Source organism: Rhinichthys klamathensis, unplaced genomic scaffold, assembly GCF_029890125.1.
Source record: "Rhinichthys klamathensis goyatoka isolate OS25496 unplaced genomic scaffold, OSU_Roscu_1.1 h1tg000425l_1, whole genome shotgun sequence".
Lineage (NCBI taxonomy): Eukaryota > Metazoa > Chordata > Actinopteri > Cypriniformes > Leuciscidae > Rhinichthys > Rhinichthys klamathensis.
In genome coordinates this window covers 44001-61482 of record NW_026606923.1, presented here as the reverse complement: position 1 = coordinate 61482, position 17482 = coordinate 44001, and the positions used below count along the sequence as shown (strand labels likewise).

General features: G+C 39.8%; 1 protein-coding gene across 1 annotated transcript; it reads right to left on the bottom strand.

The window, feature by feature from the left end:
• Nucleotides 1-2993: 2993 nt before the first annotated feature.
• On the bottom strand, nt 2994-12210 carry galr2b (galanin receptor 2b). Its single transcript, XM_056235645.1, has 4 exons — nt 12045-12210; nt 9650-9738; nt 8638-9035; nt 2994-4337 (listed from the first exon to the last, which is right to left on the bottom strand). Exons 3-4 carry the CDS (start codon nt 9009-9011, stop codon nt 3575-3577), a joined length of 1137 nt encoding a protein of 378 aa, XP_056091620.1. The 5' UTR covers nt 9012-9035; nt 9650-9738; nt 12045-12210; the 3' UTR covers nt 2994-3574.
• Nucleotides 12211-17482: the final 5272 nt, after the last annotated feature.

The following is a 17482-nucleotide window of genomic DNA, read 5'->3' as shown; positions in this document are numbered from 1 at the left end:
AGCATATTAAATGATTTATTTTCTGTAAGATCAAAGTTAGATATTGACGTTCATAAGGTCAGATCACTCCAAGCATTAGGAAATGGCTTCTTAATTCTACAGCTTGACAGATATGCTAAATTAACTGTAATGACACTGAGAGATTCAATAAACATCCTTGGATGAACTAAGTGCCATAAGTGTGTAGAAGTGGCGGCGGGTGCTTAATTGTGCACGGAAGCTTGCGAATAATGTGCAGAACAAGCCAACCGAGGCTTCATTTTCTTTGTTGCATTACTGATGAGTACTTGATATTAAAGCTTTTTACATTTTTCATGACTGGTTTGTTCCATATTTATGAGCAATGTTTTAGTGTTACATTTTCACAAAAAGCAAAGAGTGTAATAAGAATAAATAGCCCATGACCATAATAAATAAACATAAACTCAGTATATCTGGTAGAAAGAAAGTCTTTCTGGGCTGATTTGAAATGATTACCAAAGTGCTTCTCCAAGGGATGAAACATAATTTATGAGGTTTAGAAAGTCTGCCTTGAATAAGATGGCGTATATTTTTAAAGAAAGCCTCTAAAAGCTACGGCAATTTTGAAATGATTAGTTTTGACCTTTTTCTTAGTTTAGATGTTGTTGTAATAACTTCAGAATAGTTTTTTTATGGTACGTGCGTCAACGCTTCCCTCACTCCTTTGGCTTCAAGTTGTTTTTCAATGGAAGACATTATATTTTAATTTTCACTTAATGCTGCTGCTCTCTCATTGAGCCTCCAGGGGAAATACAGTTTGATCTGGTATGAATAATCTCCCAAAGGCTGGTTCAAGGTTGCTCAGCCTACTGCTAAACGCACTGGGGTCATTTATCTCCTGATTTATTTGCATATATTAAAACATTATTCTGGCCCAAAAGGAATACCAATGCATGTTTTATTGAAATTCACCGTCAACATCAAATCCAAAACTTCCGACATAACACTTGTTGTGTAGCTACAGTACATTCTATGTAATAAATGAACTGGAGACAGATAAGAAATATTCCAGGTTCTGTACAAGTTAAGCTCAATCGACAGCATTTGTGCCATAATGTTGATTATAACACAACATTTTTTGCGTATCTCTTTTTTTTCTTTGAGAAAAAGCTAAAAGAAGATTATTGTGAGTCCAATAGAAATAAAAAGGGCTGTTTTTTTAAAGGATTTAAAAGCATAAATGTGAAGCCTATAATACTTATTCTGTTAAAACGTGTGTGTTATTTGAGATGTAAAGTTGTTTTCATCCTTTTTATGGTCGTTGTTGTAGATGTAATGCATTTTACAGCATTGTAAAAATGTAAATATATTTTGCACAGAAAAAGTTAGTAAACATTTCTTTCATACTAAAATCATATTAACTTTCATATTGTTTCTTATGTATTTTAAAGGGGTCATGCATGAGAAATCTAATTTGCCATGATCTTTTGACTTAAGAGGTCTTTGAACCATTAAACATCCTGTAAGTTTCATAGCTTAAAACGTCCTCCTCATTATAAACAAAGCATGTATTTAATCAAGCTCCAAAAATGTCTCGTTTTGAAATTTGGGGATTTGTGACGTTGCAGTGGCAAATTAATTTGCATATGTCTGCCTCCAGAGCAAGACATCGACGAATAGTTATTCATCATCTCACCTTAGCCACGGCCCACTGCCGTTCAGTGGTTTGCGTCACGTTTCATCAAAGCAACTCATCATAATCACTGATGTTGTCTATCGGCTCGCTTTCGGGTTAAACTTTCCGCCACTGCGCAACTGGGTTATAGGTTGCCAGGTTGAGGTGACAAACGGGTTGAAATTGTAAATGGTCTGTGGATTGTGTGAATATAATGCATTTAATACAATCTGGCAACTGGTCAACATTAGACAAACATATTGGTCCGATTATTCATAAAGGAGTTTGGGCCATGCAAATTACGGGAGTTTCCCGGGAGAAATAACAAACCGGGAGGGGTCCGGGAGATAGGGCTAAAAAACGGGAGAAACCCGGGAAAAACGGGAGTGTTGACAGGTATGGATGTTGTGTACACTGGATACAGTATACAGATACATGTTCAGTTTCTGACACTCATACATGAGTCTGCCGCCAACAGGACAAATGGAAGAGTGAACGAATGTTCGCTTTTACGCGTCCAGTTTAAAAAGCTCGTTTGCGTCTTTGTACAGACTTCAGAAGGATCTCAGCGTCGGAAAACAAGTGGATGATTTATTTGAATGGCGTCCCGGATCGCGTCGGAGGATTATATGTTCAGAGCATTTTGTTTTGTTTAAGAGGCACAGTTAATTGAAGAGTTCGCAAAGAAACTGTTATTGAAAGATGAAGCAGCCAACTGTATTGGATCTGACAGAGGCTGCACCATGTAAGTAAATTATTTCATAATGCTTTGTCTGTAAATTATGGTTTTATATGGATAATGTTTTCAAAACACTTACTCACTTGCAATAGCGGGGGGCGTTGATAATGTTTCTATACAATGGTGTTAGCCAATCAAAACAGTGGCCATTTATTTACTGACAAGCCTTAAAGGAGCCGTCCCTTAAAAACGGATAATTTCAGACAGTGGGGCAGAATGAAGGTTGACAATAATTGTTTTCCCATACGCAAGCACACACACACACACACACACATACATATATACTGTATTTTGTGTGTGTGTGTTTGCAAAAAACTTTATTAACATTATAAGTGGACCTCAGGGAACATACATGTCTGACACTTTTAACATTTTACACCCCCATTATTGGTAAACGGCTACTTTAACCCAGATTTTCATGTTTTTTAAGAAAAGGAGACAGTTCAAAATGTACTTTTGCAGTAATCATACCATCAATGCTGTCAGTTGAGCTTAACTTGTTCTGAATCCGGAATACTACTTTAATGCAGCACAAGAATCATTCATAGTAAACTGTTGGAACAGCCTGTTTTTAGTATTTTAGTAATGTGGTTGTTGATATAAAACTCGACAATCAAATAATTTCAAGACTTACTAAAACGGCAAAGAATATTAGAGGTAAACGCAAGTACATACCGTATTTAACACAAGCATATTTTTTTAAAGAGCTTGTTAAGCGAAGCTGAGGAGCATAATCAAAGAGTCCTCTTAAAAGCTTCAAGCACAGTAGGAAATCACAGCTTTGCTCACATAAAGACACGGGGCTCTTCAGATATTAAAGACATTAAATAATTGGTAACAAATTTTCACAGGAGAATAGTCGTCATCACAGCATTAAATTGAAACATGCTCAGAGGGTAACACTTCAATAGGAAACAAACAGACGATGCTGCTAAAAAAAGAGAGGAGGTTGCAAATAAGACATTGTTTAGCATTGGCACCAACATAACCAAGCAAAACACAAAGATGCATTTGTAGGAGAACCAAATTGAATATACGATTTCATTTTGCACAGCGATTTGAATCTTAACTGCCATCTCTACTGTGCTCATTCAGTGCAAAACCGTTGTGATGTCGATCAAAGCTGCTGAAATCCTCCGGCTCCGTTTGAGTTTTTTAATAAGGCTTCTGTAAGGCATCATTAGCCGTACGCTTTATTTTCATGGCTGATTCTGGAAGGGTAACGTTATAGTCATAGTGGCGTCCTGCGGCTCTGCGAGTGGGCGGTTGACCATTTCGCTCTCGTTCTGTCTGGCGTTCTCTTCATTCATTTGAGACACTTCAGTGGATCCCGCTTCGAAGCCTGGGACAGTGTTGGCCACATGGACCACGTGCACCTTATTTCGTCCCTTTTTGCTGAGGATGCAGCTGAAGACCTTCTTGAAGCCCTTGCGAAAGTGTTTGGACACCAGGGCGTAAACGATAGGGTTGAGGCAGGAGTTGGCGTAGGCCATGCAGTGGGACAGCAGCCTGAAGGCATACGTGGTCTGATTGAAGGGAAAGTCTCCGTAGAGGTAGCACAAAATGACCACATGGTACGGTAGCCAGCAGATGCAAAAGAGCACTGTGACTATGATGATCATCTTGGTGACCTTGCGCTTGGCTCGTTTCGACTCCGACATCCCATCGAGGGGGTCGACTGCTGTCCAGAGGTACTTGATGGTGCGTGTGTAGGAAAGGCTCACGATGAGCACAGGAATAACATAGCCGAAAACGAAGGTGCAGGTGTCCAGAACCTTACGGTTATGCTCCTCCCACCCAGGTACGCACACATTGCTGTTCTCGAAATCGATGAGGTCGTAGTAACTCAAATAAGGCCCGGCGAAAACAAGCGACAGGCCCCAGATGACCACCATCGCGACTACGGCGTTACACGGCGTTCTCAGTTCTCTGGAGCGCAAGGGGTAACGGATGGCAAGATACCTGCAAAAGAAGAAATGTACCAATCACATAAGACATTGATGGCTTCTTTACATCGTAAACACCAGCTATGAGAGACATCCACTCTTGCATTGCATGTTTGTGTGTTTTGGGGGCGGAGAAATGATATTTGGGTTGATTTCAGGCATCAACAGTGTTTCTCAGAAATCGCTTACTACACCTTTAAATCAACAAACAGCATAGTCTCTACTCTCTACTCTTTCAAAACTGAAACATAACAGAAACCCTTCTAACACTAAGGGTGTATTCACACCTGCCTTGTTTGGTTCGATTGAATCGAACTCTAGTTCGTTTCCCCCCTTGGTGCGGACTGCGGACCTTTTGGGCAGGTGTGAATACAGCAATCGAACTCGGGTGCGGACCAAACAACCGAACCGAGACCCAGCTGAAGAGGTGGTCTCGGTACGGTTCCAAACGAACTCTGGTACGGTTCGTTTACGGTGTGAACATGAACCGACCCAATTGCAAGAAAGCACTGCGCCTTTGAGTTAACAGGCTTCCGTAGTCGGAGTTGCGTTATGGGAAAGTGATCTGTTGTAGCCTAGCCTACTACATTACATCTGTTGCGCGTCTTTCTGCGCGTCGTGTGTGCATCATTGGAATGGAATGGATGAATGAGTGTGTGCATCAGGACATTCACATACAGAGCGTTCTCTTTAGTCTAATCGCGCATAGATGCAAAAAAAAAAAAGCATTTGCAGTTCATATAATGTAACGATAGTTACAATTCAAGGATGATGCTGCGTTAATTTACGTTAAGCCTTTTTTGCACTTCCTGATTTCCCTACTTGAGAATCCTTGTCCAATGAATGGACGACCTTAGCACACGTGTGGTTTTGTTTACAAATTTTGTTTCACTTGCAAAAAGAGCAGTGTGAAAGTGAACCGTACCAAAAAAAAGTATTTGGTCCGGACCAAAGCAAGTGAACTATCGGACTTTCCTGATGTGAATACACCCTAACACATATTCTCTTTTATTAATTCCTATTTTGATCCTGTGCAAAAACACACCAAATAACACTTAATTTCAACATTTATTCTCCTTAAATATAATCAGTTTTTTTCACTTTAAGTGCAATTAACTATATTTGAGTTAAATGAACTCATTTCATTTGCAGTTATTTCACTTTTTAATTTCACAGTTTTACAGTGTAGTCATGTATAAAAGAAGCACAGGAAATGTTCATCAAAAGATGAGTGGTGCTTCCTGAAATTGAGTTTGACCAAAAACACACGATCAATATAATCAGTGTGTTTCTGTGCACAAGATGAATGGGTCTTCCAGTTTTCTACCTGAAGGTGAGGTAATTTCCGATGGGTATTCTCAGTCTCCTCTGAGCCCAGAGCAGGTTAACACGCTTTTCCAAAGGTAAACACTTTCAGGGTGGATGGAGGGCAGTGGGTCTGTTGCTCAGGCTGCAAGTAACATATTACTCTACGGCATATAGGTGGCCATGTTACATTATTTTGACAAAAAAAAAGGCTTCCTGGCTCTCCCATTCAGCCAATCCCACTCATCACTGGTGCTTTAGTTCGACCTTAATGTTAAAATAGGCCTAACATACTTTTAGCAAAGTCATTATGGGTGGGTGCTTCTAAAGGTTCTTTTTTCACTGTTTCATTGTAAAGACAGGAATAATGCGATGCTGGTTTTTGGAGGTGTTTTGTTAATGAAGTGGGTGGTTGCTGATAACTAAATTCCTATAGTGTTCAGAAGATCCATTTTATTAAATAACAACCCCGGCCCTGTCCAATTACAATATTGCTAGGTTCTCATTTAGGCTGTCATTTTATACCCCATGGGGCTACATTAAAAATGTTATGTCATGGTATACAGCTGCAAAGTTATTATGCCTAGAGTGAACTTCACTTGACAGTATTATAATGTACAATCATCAGGGTGGCCTTTAACTTTTATTTCCCAGAGGTTGATGACTGGTGAGCAGGACGGCCGAGGGACGTGAGAGAACGTCGCGAGGCCAGTGGTGCGATTGCTAATTAGCAGCACCTGTGAAGCACACCGGTCTCGCATCTCTCACGGAGGAGCGGAAGCATAAAGGAGGAGCGACGGAGTGGATGATCGAGAGAGGAACAGGCCTGCTTTTGTTTGTGTTTTGTTTTATTTTATTTTGGTAGCCAGCAGTCGTCTGTGAGGGGCTGCTGGCAGGTAGTTATATTTTATTTTGGGTAGCCAGCAGTTCCGTGAGGGACTGCTGGCACGTATTGTGTTTATTTCATTTAAAATAAAGTTTTATTTTGATTGTCCACCGGTTCCCGCCTCCTTCTTCCCTGAACATTGCTACACTGGTGCCGAAACCCGGGAAGAGGGAGGAACGCGCTGTCCGAGGGTCCTCGCCGTTGTGGTGAATCCGCGGTGCCATCAAGCATGGTGCGCGAGTCGCCGCCGCTCGCCGTGGGCCGGAGATTGCTGCCGAGGGGAGGAGCAGGGAGCGGGGGACTCGCGGCCATGGACGCTCGAGGCGGGGCGCTGGGGTGAGTTGGCGGTGGGACGCCCGAGCTCGCCGCCGACCGCCTGGGAATGGAGGGGCGGCTGCCTTCCAGGAGGGAGAGGAGGAGTCACCGCCGCTTGCCGTGGGCCGGAGCCTGCTGCCATCCGCCAGTGAAGGGGAGGAGCAGGTAGCGGGGGACTCCTGCCGTCTGCCCAAGGCACCCGAGGAGCCGTCGCCGTCCACCGGGGGCGGGGCAGCGTCGAGGCGTCCAACAAGGGCCATCCAGCGTCGCCGCCGGGCACCGCGGAGGAGATCGCCCAGCTGGTGAGGGACAAGATGGCAGCGCGTTGTGGGAGCCGGACCAATTTTTATTTTATTTTTCTCTCCCCTCTCTCGTGTCCGTCGCTCCTCGTGCTTCCGTCTCCGTTTCCCTCGGCTCGTCGGTCCATATCCCCCAGGGATCGCCGCCGGGGGGAGGGAGTAGGCACAGCCCGGGTGTACCCCCCGGCCTGTGAGGGGTGATGGGGGTATGTGGTGAGCAGGACGGCCGAGGGACGTGAGAGAACGTTGCGAGGCCAGTGGTGCGATTGCTAATGAGCAGCACCTGGGAAGCACACCGGTCTCGCATCTCTCACGGAGGAGCGGAAGCATAAAGGAGGAGCGACGGAGTGCATGATCGAGAGAGGAACAGGCCTGCTTTTGTTTGTGTTTTGTTTTATTTTATTTTGGTAGCCAGCAGTTCCGTGAGGGACTGCTGGCACGTATTGTGTTTATTTCATTTAAAATAAAGTTTTATTTTGATTGTCCGCCGGTTCCCGCCTCCTTCTTCCCTGAACATTGCTACAATGACGTTTATTAAAACTAATAGATTCCAATTCTCTTCTGATTGCTATACCCTAGTGAAAAAAACCTATACAAAAATGTTTTTAAAATAAATTTAAGTATACTACAAAACATATTTACTGACATATCGCTTGAGACTTACTGATATAAATACTATAATTAAACTTTATTTGGAGTACTTCTTCATTAACCAATGCACATTTCTTAATATTAAGCCTGTGTGTTTTAATATCACTATTATTAAGGATAGTATGATCTCTGTATAATTTCAGTCTTTAAATGCAAGATATTTAAAGTGTACCTAAAGTGTACTTGCAATAGTTCGACTTTAGAACAATCAAATACACTTAAGTATATATCTTTAGTTGGACTTCAGCACTATTTCTGCACAACTAAAGTGCATTAAGTACAAAATTAGTTATGTATAAATGTATTCGTAGTATACTTAGCATAAAATAAGTGTATTTCAAATACTATTTTTAGTATATTCATTTTTCACTAGGGTATGAATATCACATTAAACGGTTTTACCATGTCTTTATTTCATCATACTTGATCTGGGGCAAGGGTAAAACAAAATCTTTGCATAAAAGGCATTTAAAAAGTAGCACATGACCTTTCATTTTTATACTATGACAATAAACATGTTCAAAAAGATCAAATGTTATGAATAAAAATAGCCTTTTCAAGACAAAGAAGTTGTCTGTTTTCTTCCAAAAATGTAAAAAAAAATAAAAAAATTCCACCACCATTATTTCCATCACAGAATGCCATTAAACACAAGTACACAACACATAATTTGAGATGTAGTGGAAATGACACTGATGGGAATTTCATTAATTGGAGAAAAAAGGAAACAAGGACAATATGCATATACACTGTTGGAACTGATATTGGCCAAATTAAATAAACCAGCGAGAGTGTGAAAAATGTTTCAAGAGAGTTTATTTAATAATAAAAAAGCATAATTGGAAAAACAAAACACCCACCTGTCCACAGACACTGCCGCCAAAGTGAAACTGCTAGCATACATGGTGAGGTTGATGAAGAAATGAACCACCTTGCACATGAAGGACCCGAAAACCCAACCCTCCAGAGAGTAGATGGTTGCTTGGAAAGGCACACAGAAGATGATGAAGAAGAAATCGGCTACGCTGAGGTTGAGGATGAACAGATTGGTGGTGTTGTACCCAACCTGTCCACTTCTGAGGAGCACAGCCAGTACCAGACTGTTCCCAATGGTCCCTAAGAGGAAGATGAGCGAGAAGACCACAGACACAATGACACTGGCTGGGTTGAGCTGGTAGCTCTCGGAGGCGTTCCAGTGTCCCATGGATTTAGTCAGGTCCTCGTGATCTGACATTTTAAGATGTGAAGTTCCAGAGCCCTGCAAAGAGGTCGTAAATGATAAGACACAGAGTTAGATTCTAGGGACTTTCCTCTCACTAATTTTTTGGGGGGATTTGAGGAATAAGCCCATGGTTGCAAATCTCACAAATCTTTCCGAATCTGAATCACATTGTGGTGAGATTTAAAAGCCCTTATGAGAAGTTTTATAGACCGTCACTGAAAGCAAATATCAGGAGGATCAGACTCAAGAAGTCATTTTGATGAACATGAAATAAGTACATTTTGATTACAAAAGATCATGAAAGCTGGTACAAGTACAAAGAGGAACGAAGAATGAAATGGAGGCTAGACTAAAATCAATTTCAGAAAGCTATCATAACCACTCCAATGGCAACAAACCAGTCTTGTCAAGATATGAAGAGCATGTCCCCATCTGGTTGAGAGCTAATCAAAATGAAAATGGACAAATTCACTCTCTAATCATCCGAGATCTTAGTGGGAATTTGTTTGGGGATAAAAATATAGATGCGTCAATAATGGCATGATATTGTGGACTGAATAGAGTGCAATACAATGGATTATGGAAGGATCACATTAGTATGTTGTTGTTGGTTATAGATCTGACAAAAGAGAAGGAATGCAATTGCCTACCAGCGGTTAATCCCACAGTATGTCCCAATTCAATAGGTGTTGCTCAGAAACAGTCAGCATCGGTTTCTCCACTTCAAATATTGATCAGGCTTTGGGAATAAAAAAGACATAACTTTTTATCTTTCCCAAACACACAGAGTGAATTATACATAGGGAATGGAAACATCTTCACAATAAATAATCTTTATAGCATGTTTTGATTTGATCGATTTAATTTCAACTGAGATAAATTCAGTTTTGAACTAGTTGGTCTCTGTGATCTGGTTACATGTGATCTTCACTGTAAAAAAAGTTGCTGCCTCAAACATCCAAGTTGATAGTTAAAAATGTAAGTAATTTAAATGTAAATTACATTAAACTGACTTAAATGAGTTGAATCTGGTATAACGTATAAAAAAAGTTGAAAATTGCTTAACTTATTTTGATGAGTTAAAGCAATGTATAAACATATGTTGTCATAACTTATAGATCATAGAATTTGAGACTTGAGATTTTTTATTGTTTAATTGGGACTTCAGATGCATTCATTTGAGAAGTAAAATTGTGTGAGATAAGACTTAAGTTTTCATATCTTGAATTCATTGCATCTAAATGTAGCATTTTGATAGATTTATGCTATAAACCAGGAAAAAATGGCAAAAATTGAGTGAAATAATAATAATAATTAATTATTATTTCTTCAAAATAATTTTGCTTCTCAATTAAGTTAATAATAGTGCTGGAATATATTTATTTTAAAAAAATATTACAATTGAATTTAATACAAAACATAATGCAATAGAATGCAATAGGTGAATTCTAGAAAAGTAATGCAACCTGAAGAGCATCATTAGTATTGCAAAGAGCATCATTAATGTGGGGAAAGCAAGGGATTTCAGGAAATTGGTCTACGCAAATGTAGAGCTGTTCTCCCTAATAGGCTGACAAAGTGTGACATAACCAGCTGACAATAAAAAAAAGTATGCAGAATATAGGTGACTAATCTACTCCATGCAGAAATATGGACATGTTCTATTTGGCTATAATTGGTTGTCAGACATTCATCATGGTACAATTAAAATGCTGATCTTCAGTCCACTCTTCAAAAACAATTTCATTACATCTACTGTTTTGTTTGATTAAACAATGCAAGCCGTAAGATCACATGATCTTTTTTTCTCAAGCAGGAACAGAGCGTGACTCATTTAGCAAGACCTTTATAGTAGTAAATTGGAGGAAATGAACAGGAAGCCATTTACTCTGAGAGGTGAAGCTTTCCTGGATACATTTATCATAATGCAATGCCCTTATCCATAATTGAGAGTAAATATGAAGTTAAAAAAAGGATGGAAGGAGAGGAAAAAAAAAAAGAAAAAAAAAAAAAGAAAGCCATTTCAAAAGACATTTGATTTCTTAAAAATAAAATAGTGGTTTGTTGATGTGTATTGACTTTGTGAAGTGATCTCAAAAGCAATCTTTTATTTTTCAAAAGCAGATTTTAAGAGCCTCTCTCTCTTTTTCATCTCACTCTCTCAACATAGAAGTGTTTTCAGAAATGACTTAAAAATTGCCAATGCAATAAAAAAAAAAAAAAAAAACGCCTCTTAACCAGATCAGCTCTGAGGATCTGTGTGTTAAGCCAAAGCCTTGTTGATCAGAAGGTGCAGGTAAGGTTGTTTAAGGATTCATACCACACAAGTTTGTTGTTTGGCTTTTGGCATCTCTGTCTTTGGCATCTTTTCTTTGGAACAATCCCTTTGTAAACGCACCTGACTGTCTTTAATGTGAAGCCAGCTGCCAATGAATATAACATGAAGTGTCCTTCAAGAAGGAGGTCTGTTAAACTGAACCCTTTTGGTTGCAGTCACGGAGTGCATCCGTTTTTGTCACTTGTCGAATGGTGCGCGGATCTGCCTCACACACCACCGCATGTGTCTCTAACCCCCCTTTCAAACCCAATTGGCATTTAAAATGAATTGAGTCAAACTTTCATGAACCCATGAGCCAAATAAAAGCATCTCAGTACATGAACTGCATGTGGATTGAGATTTCAAAAGAGACTTATTAAAGAATATAACTTAAAAATGTTGTAAATGAAGCATGCGAGATGCAGTGTGTGTAAATATACTAAATGCAAATTGACTATACGTACACGTTGCATAAAGAAACATCGTAACCCAGACGCATTAGAAATCATATGCATTATATAAATGCATCTTGTAGCGTGAAGGTATATTCAGATGAATGGAGATAAGTCATGTAAAACCAAAGCCCATGCTGTCCAAGGTCATCATTGAAATATACATACACTAAACATCATTCTTGAGGTGTCTTAGGAAATTTCACTTTGTTCTAACTGTAAATGCCAGAGAGTCCACACCTGATATGAGAATTTCATTCAGTTGTTTTTACTTACCGGCTCATGAGATGAACCATGACTGTATATCCATGACTCGGTGTCATTGTAATATTGAGAAGCTTCTGGTCTCCAGAAAAGCTAGTGTTGCTTGCAGCATGTAACCACTTGAACAGGCTTCATCTCCTCTCATTCCGCTTCTCCGCTTCTCTGTGCCTCTCGTGTTCCCTCCCTCACTCCCCCACACATATGGAAGCTCCTCCTCCACATTGTGGTAAAGCCTCACACTTCACTGCAAGAGAGAGAGAGAAAACATTCAGTGTTTCTTTGCACATTCCCACGGAAATCTTTTTATGTGCGTTACTAATGCTGTGCCTGAACAGTTGCACCAATGCGGCTAAGACACGTACACGCACAAATCTAGAATATGTGCATGGTAAATTATTCAGGAGGCCTGAAATCAGAGGGTTTTTACTTTTTGCATCACTTTTGGCCCACGGGCAATTTTTCTTTTTTGAGGCATTATTTAGAAATCACATTTCCCGAGAGATTGGAATTCAATTGCATTCCGTTTGCAGTTTTTCCCAATTGGAAGGGATGCACACTATGATCAAATCAATACACCTCCAAGGCTTCATTGCTCATGGCAATATGACAGAAGGATGACATGTCTGCAACTTGTCTCAAATCAAAATTCAAAAGTGATTGACTCACTAGTGACATCCCTTCTGAAAAATCCAGCATAAATCAGCATTAATTCAATGTTGGTTAATGCTGGTATAGCTGTCCACCATCACTCCTGCTTCCCATGCTGGAGACCAGCAAACCAGCAACCAGGAACCCATGCTGATCCCAGCATGCAAAACATACCTTTACCTTATGCTGGTGACCAGCAATGCAGGAGTTTTCAGCAGGGTATATTTACAAAAGACAAAGCATCAACAGGAAAAGGTGAAAAGGCTGAGGAAGATAAAGACAAAGGGTGAATGTGATTTCACCAAGTAGAAAATGTTCCTGGATCAACATCTTTGTAGATCGAAGAACAACATTCCAATCAACCAATCAGATTTGAGGGTTATGTTTACAGTTAATGTCAAGTTTAGGCTTACAACAGGTTTTAGGGGCTTCTAGGGATAAGTTATAGGTAGGGTTAGATGATGATCCAGGGGCATGTCTTACTTGGCAAAATCACAGCAACCAAGAAAAAGAGGAATATTATTTCCACTGTGTTTGCTCCTGGTCTTTGTCTGCAAAGGAGTCATTCAGGTCAAAACTTTGTCATTCAGCACAGGCAGCACTGCCTTTGAAATTCATCAATGAATGATGCACAGCCCAGACCACACAACCTGTGCGGTTACGTATGTGAGACTATTTACAAAAGTGCACGTACAAGAATGGTTCTTTCCCTCCAAGATTATGTTACTATACCACCATATTTCATTAGTACAGTTACTCAATCCACATGGACTAATGACAGTCTGGCACTCTAGGGTTTCCCCGCTGATGTTCAAGGAGCTAAAATCAGATTAAATCATGTTGCCACATCCACATCCAGTTCTTTTGTTGTGCAACGGCCACAGTACTTGACAATGACACATGATGCATTTTCTGTCTGTATATACAGACAACTTTTGCTTGTGAGAAGTATTTGAAACGTTTCTTTCATAATTGAAATACTAATGGTAATTCGTAATGGTAGCAAAACACTAATGGTGGTGTATATTTATACATACCAAAATAAAAATACAACAGAATATATCTAAAGAAATGGAAAATAACATTGAATCAAAAAGTTGCTCATATGATGCTGTAATAAAAATTGTGTCACCTATAGTTTTCATTGTCACCTATATTTAGAACTAACCTTAGATTGTGTTTTATACACGTGTCATTCTCCACATATTAAACATTCACTTAACACTTCAGGAAAGACCTCGAAGCAATCCCAATAATGTGTGAAACAGGACCTGTGATTCCCTCCCTCAGCTATTCAACTATCGTGCTTGTTAAATGTGTAATACAACAGGTACAGAGTTCACATTACCAACAGAGAGGCTTAAATTAAACAGTCAATCATTGCTAACAATAATTCAGTGTGCTGTCTGTTTTTTTTATTTATTTATGTATGCTGTATTTCTTTAGGGTAAAGGTGCCCTCATTGTTATTTCCAATTCTTTACTTGGGGGTTTTGAATTGCTGTGATGAAAAGTCTGGAAACGGGCTGAGTTGGTCACTGGGGACCACTGCCACTTTGATGAAGACAATGGGAATGGATCCCTCCAGCGATCTGTAATAGCAGACGGGACTTGAATACAAAGAGCATCATTACAGTTAGGACCTCAAACTGATCACGCTGTTGTTGTGCAGTGCAAGATTCAGTAGTATGCCTGATCATTTCATGATGTCTGTCTTTTTCTTATTTTCATCTAGGCTATTGATTTCAGAATGCTTATTCTTTGAGTAAAGGGCAGGACGCATCAAATTTTTATGTTATCTCTCGTCTGTTTTATATATGTGTTATTTATTATGGGGAATTTGTAATACAAGTTTCTCGCTGCCACTGAAATGAAGCGCAGGAGGCTAGTCCGTTTGTGGAAATGAACTGAAACATTGAAATCATCTGTTCTTATGTGACCAGTGTGTCACAACAGGAAGCTATCACTGCATAATTGTATGGCCCATTTGCGCATATAAATTGCGAGCTGCTAAAGATGTCACTTCAGCCATTTAGCCTCTTCATCATGGTTGTAAATTAAAGGGCACTTAGTTGCCACTAAAATGAATGAAAATCCTTCCAAAATTCAAGATAAGGGCTGTTTTCACAAATATCTATTAAAATATAATAGATATAACACAAATATCAGCACTATTGCAAATGTGATCTTGATTTTATACAACAGTAAAAAAAAAAAAAATATATATATATATATATATACACACAAGACTGTACTTCTATTTCAGCAACGAAAATGACTCGAATGAGAGAACAATTCAATGACTCATTTAAAGGGTTAGTTCACCCAAAAATGAAAATTAAGTCATTAATTACTCACCCCCATGCTGTACCAACCCCGTAAGACCTTCGTTCATCTTCGGAACACAAATGAAGATATTTTTGATTAAATCTGAGAGCTGGATCACTGCTACATAGGCTTCCTAAGGGAATGACACTTGACGGCCCAGAAAGTCATTAAAGAAAATGTTTAAATGTTTCATGTGCCTACAGTGGCTCCACTATAAGTTTATCAAGCGACGAGAATACTTTTTGTGCGGAAAAAAACTAAAATAACGACTTTATTCGACTATTCCATTGCTTCCTTGTGGGCCTGAGACGAGAGTTCAAGAGATTTCCAGGACGCATGCGCGAGAAGTGACACTCTTCTTCTACTACTATGTACAGCACGCGTCTTCCTCTGCTTGTAAGACGCGCGCTGTGTAGTAGAAGAAGAGTGTCTCGCGCATGCGTCCTGGAAATCTCTTGAACTCTCGTCTCAGGCCCACAAGGAAGCAATGGAATAGTCGAATAAAGTCGTTTTTTTTCCGCACAAAAAGTATTCTCGTCGCTTGATAAACTTATAGTGGAGCCACTGTAGGCACATGAAACATTTAAACATTTTCTTTAATGACTTTCTGGGCCGTCAAGTGTCAGTCCCTTAGGCAGCCTATGTAGCAGTGATCCAGCTCTCAGATTTAATCAAAAATATCTTCATTTGTGTTCCGAAGATGAACGAAGGTCTTACGGGGTTGGTACAGCATGGGGGTGAGTAATTAATGACTTAATTTTCATTTTTGGGTGAACTAACCCTTTAAGACAGAAGACTTTGTTCCTGAAAGAATCAGCTGTTGTGAAAGAATCGATTGAATGAATGATTTAATGACTGTGTTTGAATATGCCTGCTATATAGTACATACGACACAGTATGTGAGATGTGTAGTATGTCCAAATTCAAAATATTCATAAAAAAGTAGTACAGAAAATGACCTACTTCCACCAGTATAATTTAAAGTGGGCAATCGATGGACACTTCACTATCCCATGAGTACATGGGGGAGGATTTGTGAATGGCAGTGAAGCAATGCAACTGACAATTTACATTTCATTCATACTACACACATTCATACTATATAGAACATAAATTTCTTTTTTTATGTCACATGGATTCATGCCTCCTTTGAGCAGCATTAAACAGTGTGTGTAAATGCATCTAAATGCCACTTCAGATACAAATTCTGTGCCACTTCTGCTGTGCAAAAATGGCTTTTGTTGATCCTGATTTCATTTGATAGATAACAGCCCTATATAAAGTTCTGTCATGAAATTCTAAATGCTAAAAGTATGTTTATTAACAATAAACAGAGTGGTCAGAGAGTCCAAAGCACGACACACAGTTACGGGAGAGTGACGCAGGGACCTCGACGAGCAACCGGGCTGGTGATGAGTGATGATCCGAATCCAGGCGAGTGATGAAGAAGAACAGAGACGAAGACACGATGAATAATCCAACTGGAGTGCAGGTCACAGGAAAACAGCCAAATAGGTGAGGAATAGGAATAGGAATCAGCTGGCACTGCTGATTAGCGATCCTCAGAGGACACACCCACACTAATTAACACACAACACAACAATCACACGAGACAAGGAAAAGGCAGAGAATTCATGAACCGTGGCAGCAACACGTTTTCAGAAACTCTCCCCTTTCCTGAGCTCCACCTGTAGGCCTAAAGATCTGCTACGGGTAATTCATGTACACTATATTGTACAGTAGCAGCATGTCTTACTTGCTCACAGCAGCGTGTAATGTATTTATTGGCAGTAGCAAGTCCCGAACGTACTTGCTCTGCAATAACCAACAACAGCACCAGCCTATTCCAAGACCAAACATATCAACATTGTCCCATTACTCCAAGAGTTGTCATGATAGAAATTGTATTATTCCAATTGAATTTAATTTATTAAATTGAAGAATTTAACATAAAAGATGATCCAAATAAAAAAAACTTAGAAAAAAATGTCTGTTTAGAGGTAAAAAATGCCCCTGTAAATCAATTTAAGGTGGCTGGTCTCCATGACTGGTACAACAACACATCGTCTCTGGATTATTAACACACTCCACTATGGTTAGGCCTATCTGTTGCCCTCTACATATCAGACTGCAGCCTAAGAGTTTTCAAAAGCTCCGAGGTGTAAGTCAAGTGGCGGCAGGGCTGGACTGGGACAAAAAATCGGCCCAGACTGGCCCACTATATAACACAACCGAACTTTGCACGCCCTTGAATATGTATACCAACTCCTATTAAAACCACTAATGCCATAAGTGAATAGGAGTGAGTAAGAGTTAACCAATGAAATAACTACTAAGTTGAACTATACTCCACAGTGATGAATCCTAAAGAAAGCTATAAGCTGGGATAGCAATACCGGTTTTTCCCACAGGTTTTTGGTAAATCTGTGGTGAGTGCACGTCTGTCCCTCTAGGGGGGTTCGGGGGCATGCTCCC

Coding starts and splice junctions, on each gene's coding strand:
- galr2b (XM_056235645.1), bottom strand. CDS start 9,011: ATGTCAGATCACGAGGACCTGACTAAATCCATGGGACACTGGAACGCC. Junction 4,338..8,637: donor GCGGCAGTGTCTGTGGACAG/GTGGGTGTTTTG, acceptor CTTCTTTTGCAG/GTATCTTGCCATCCGTTACC.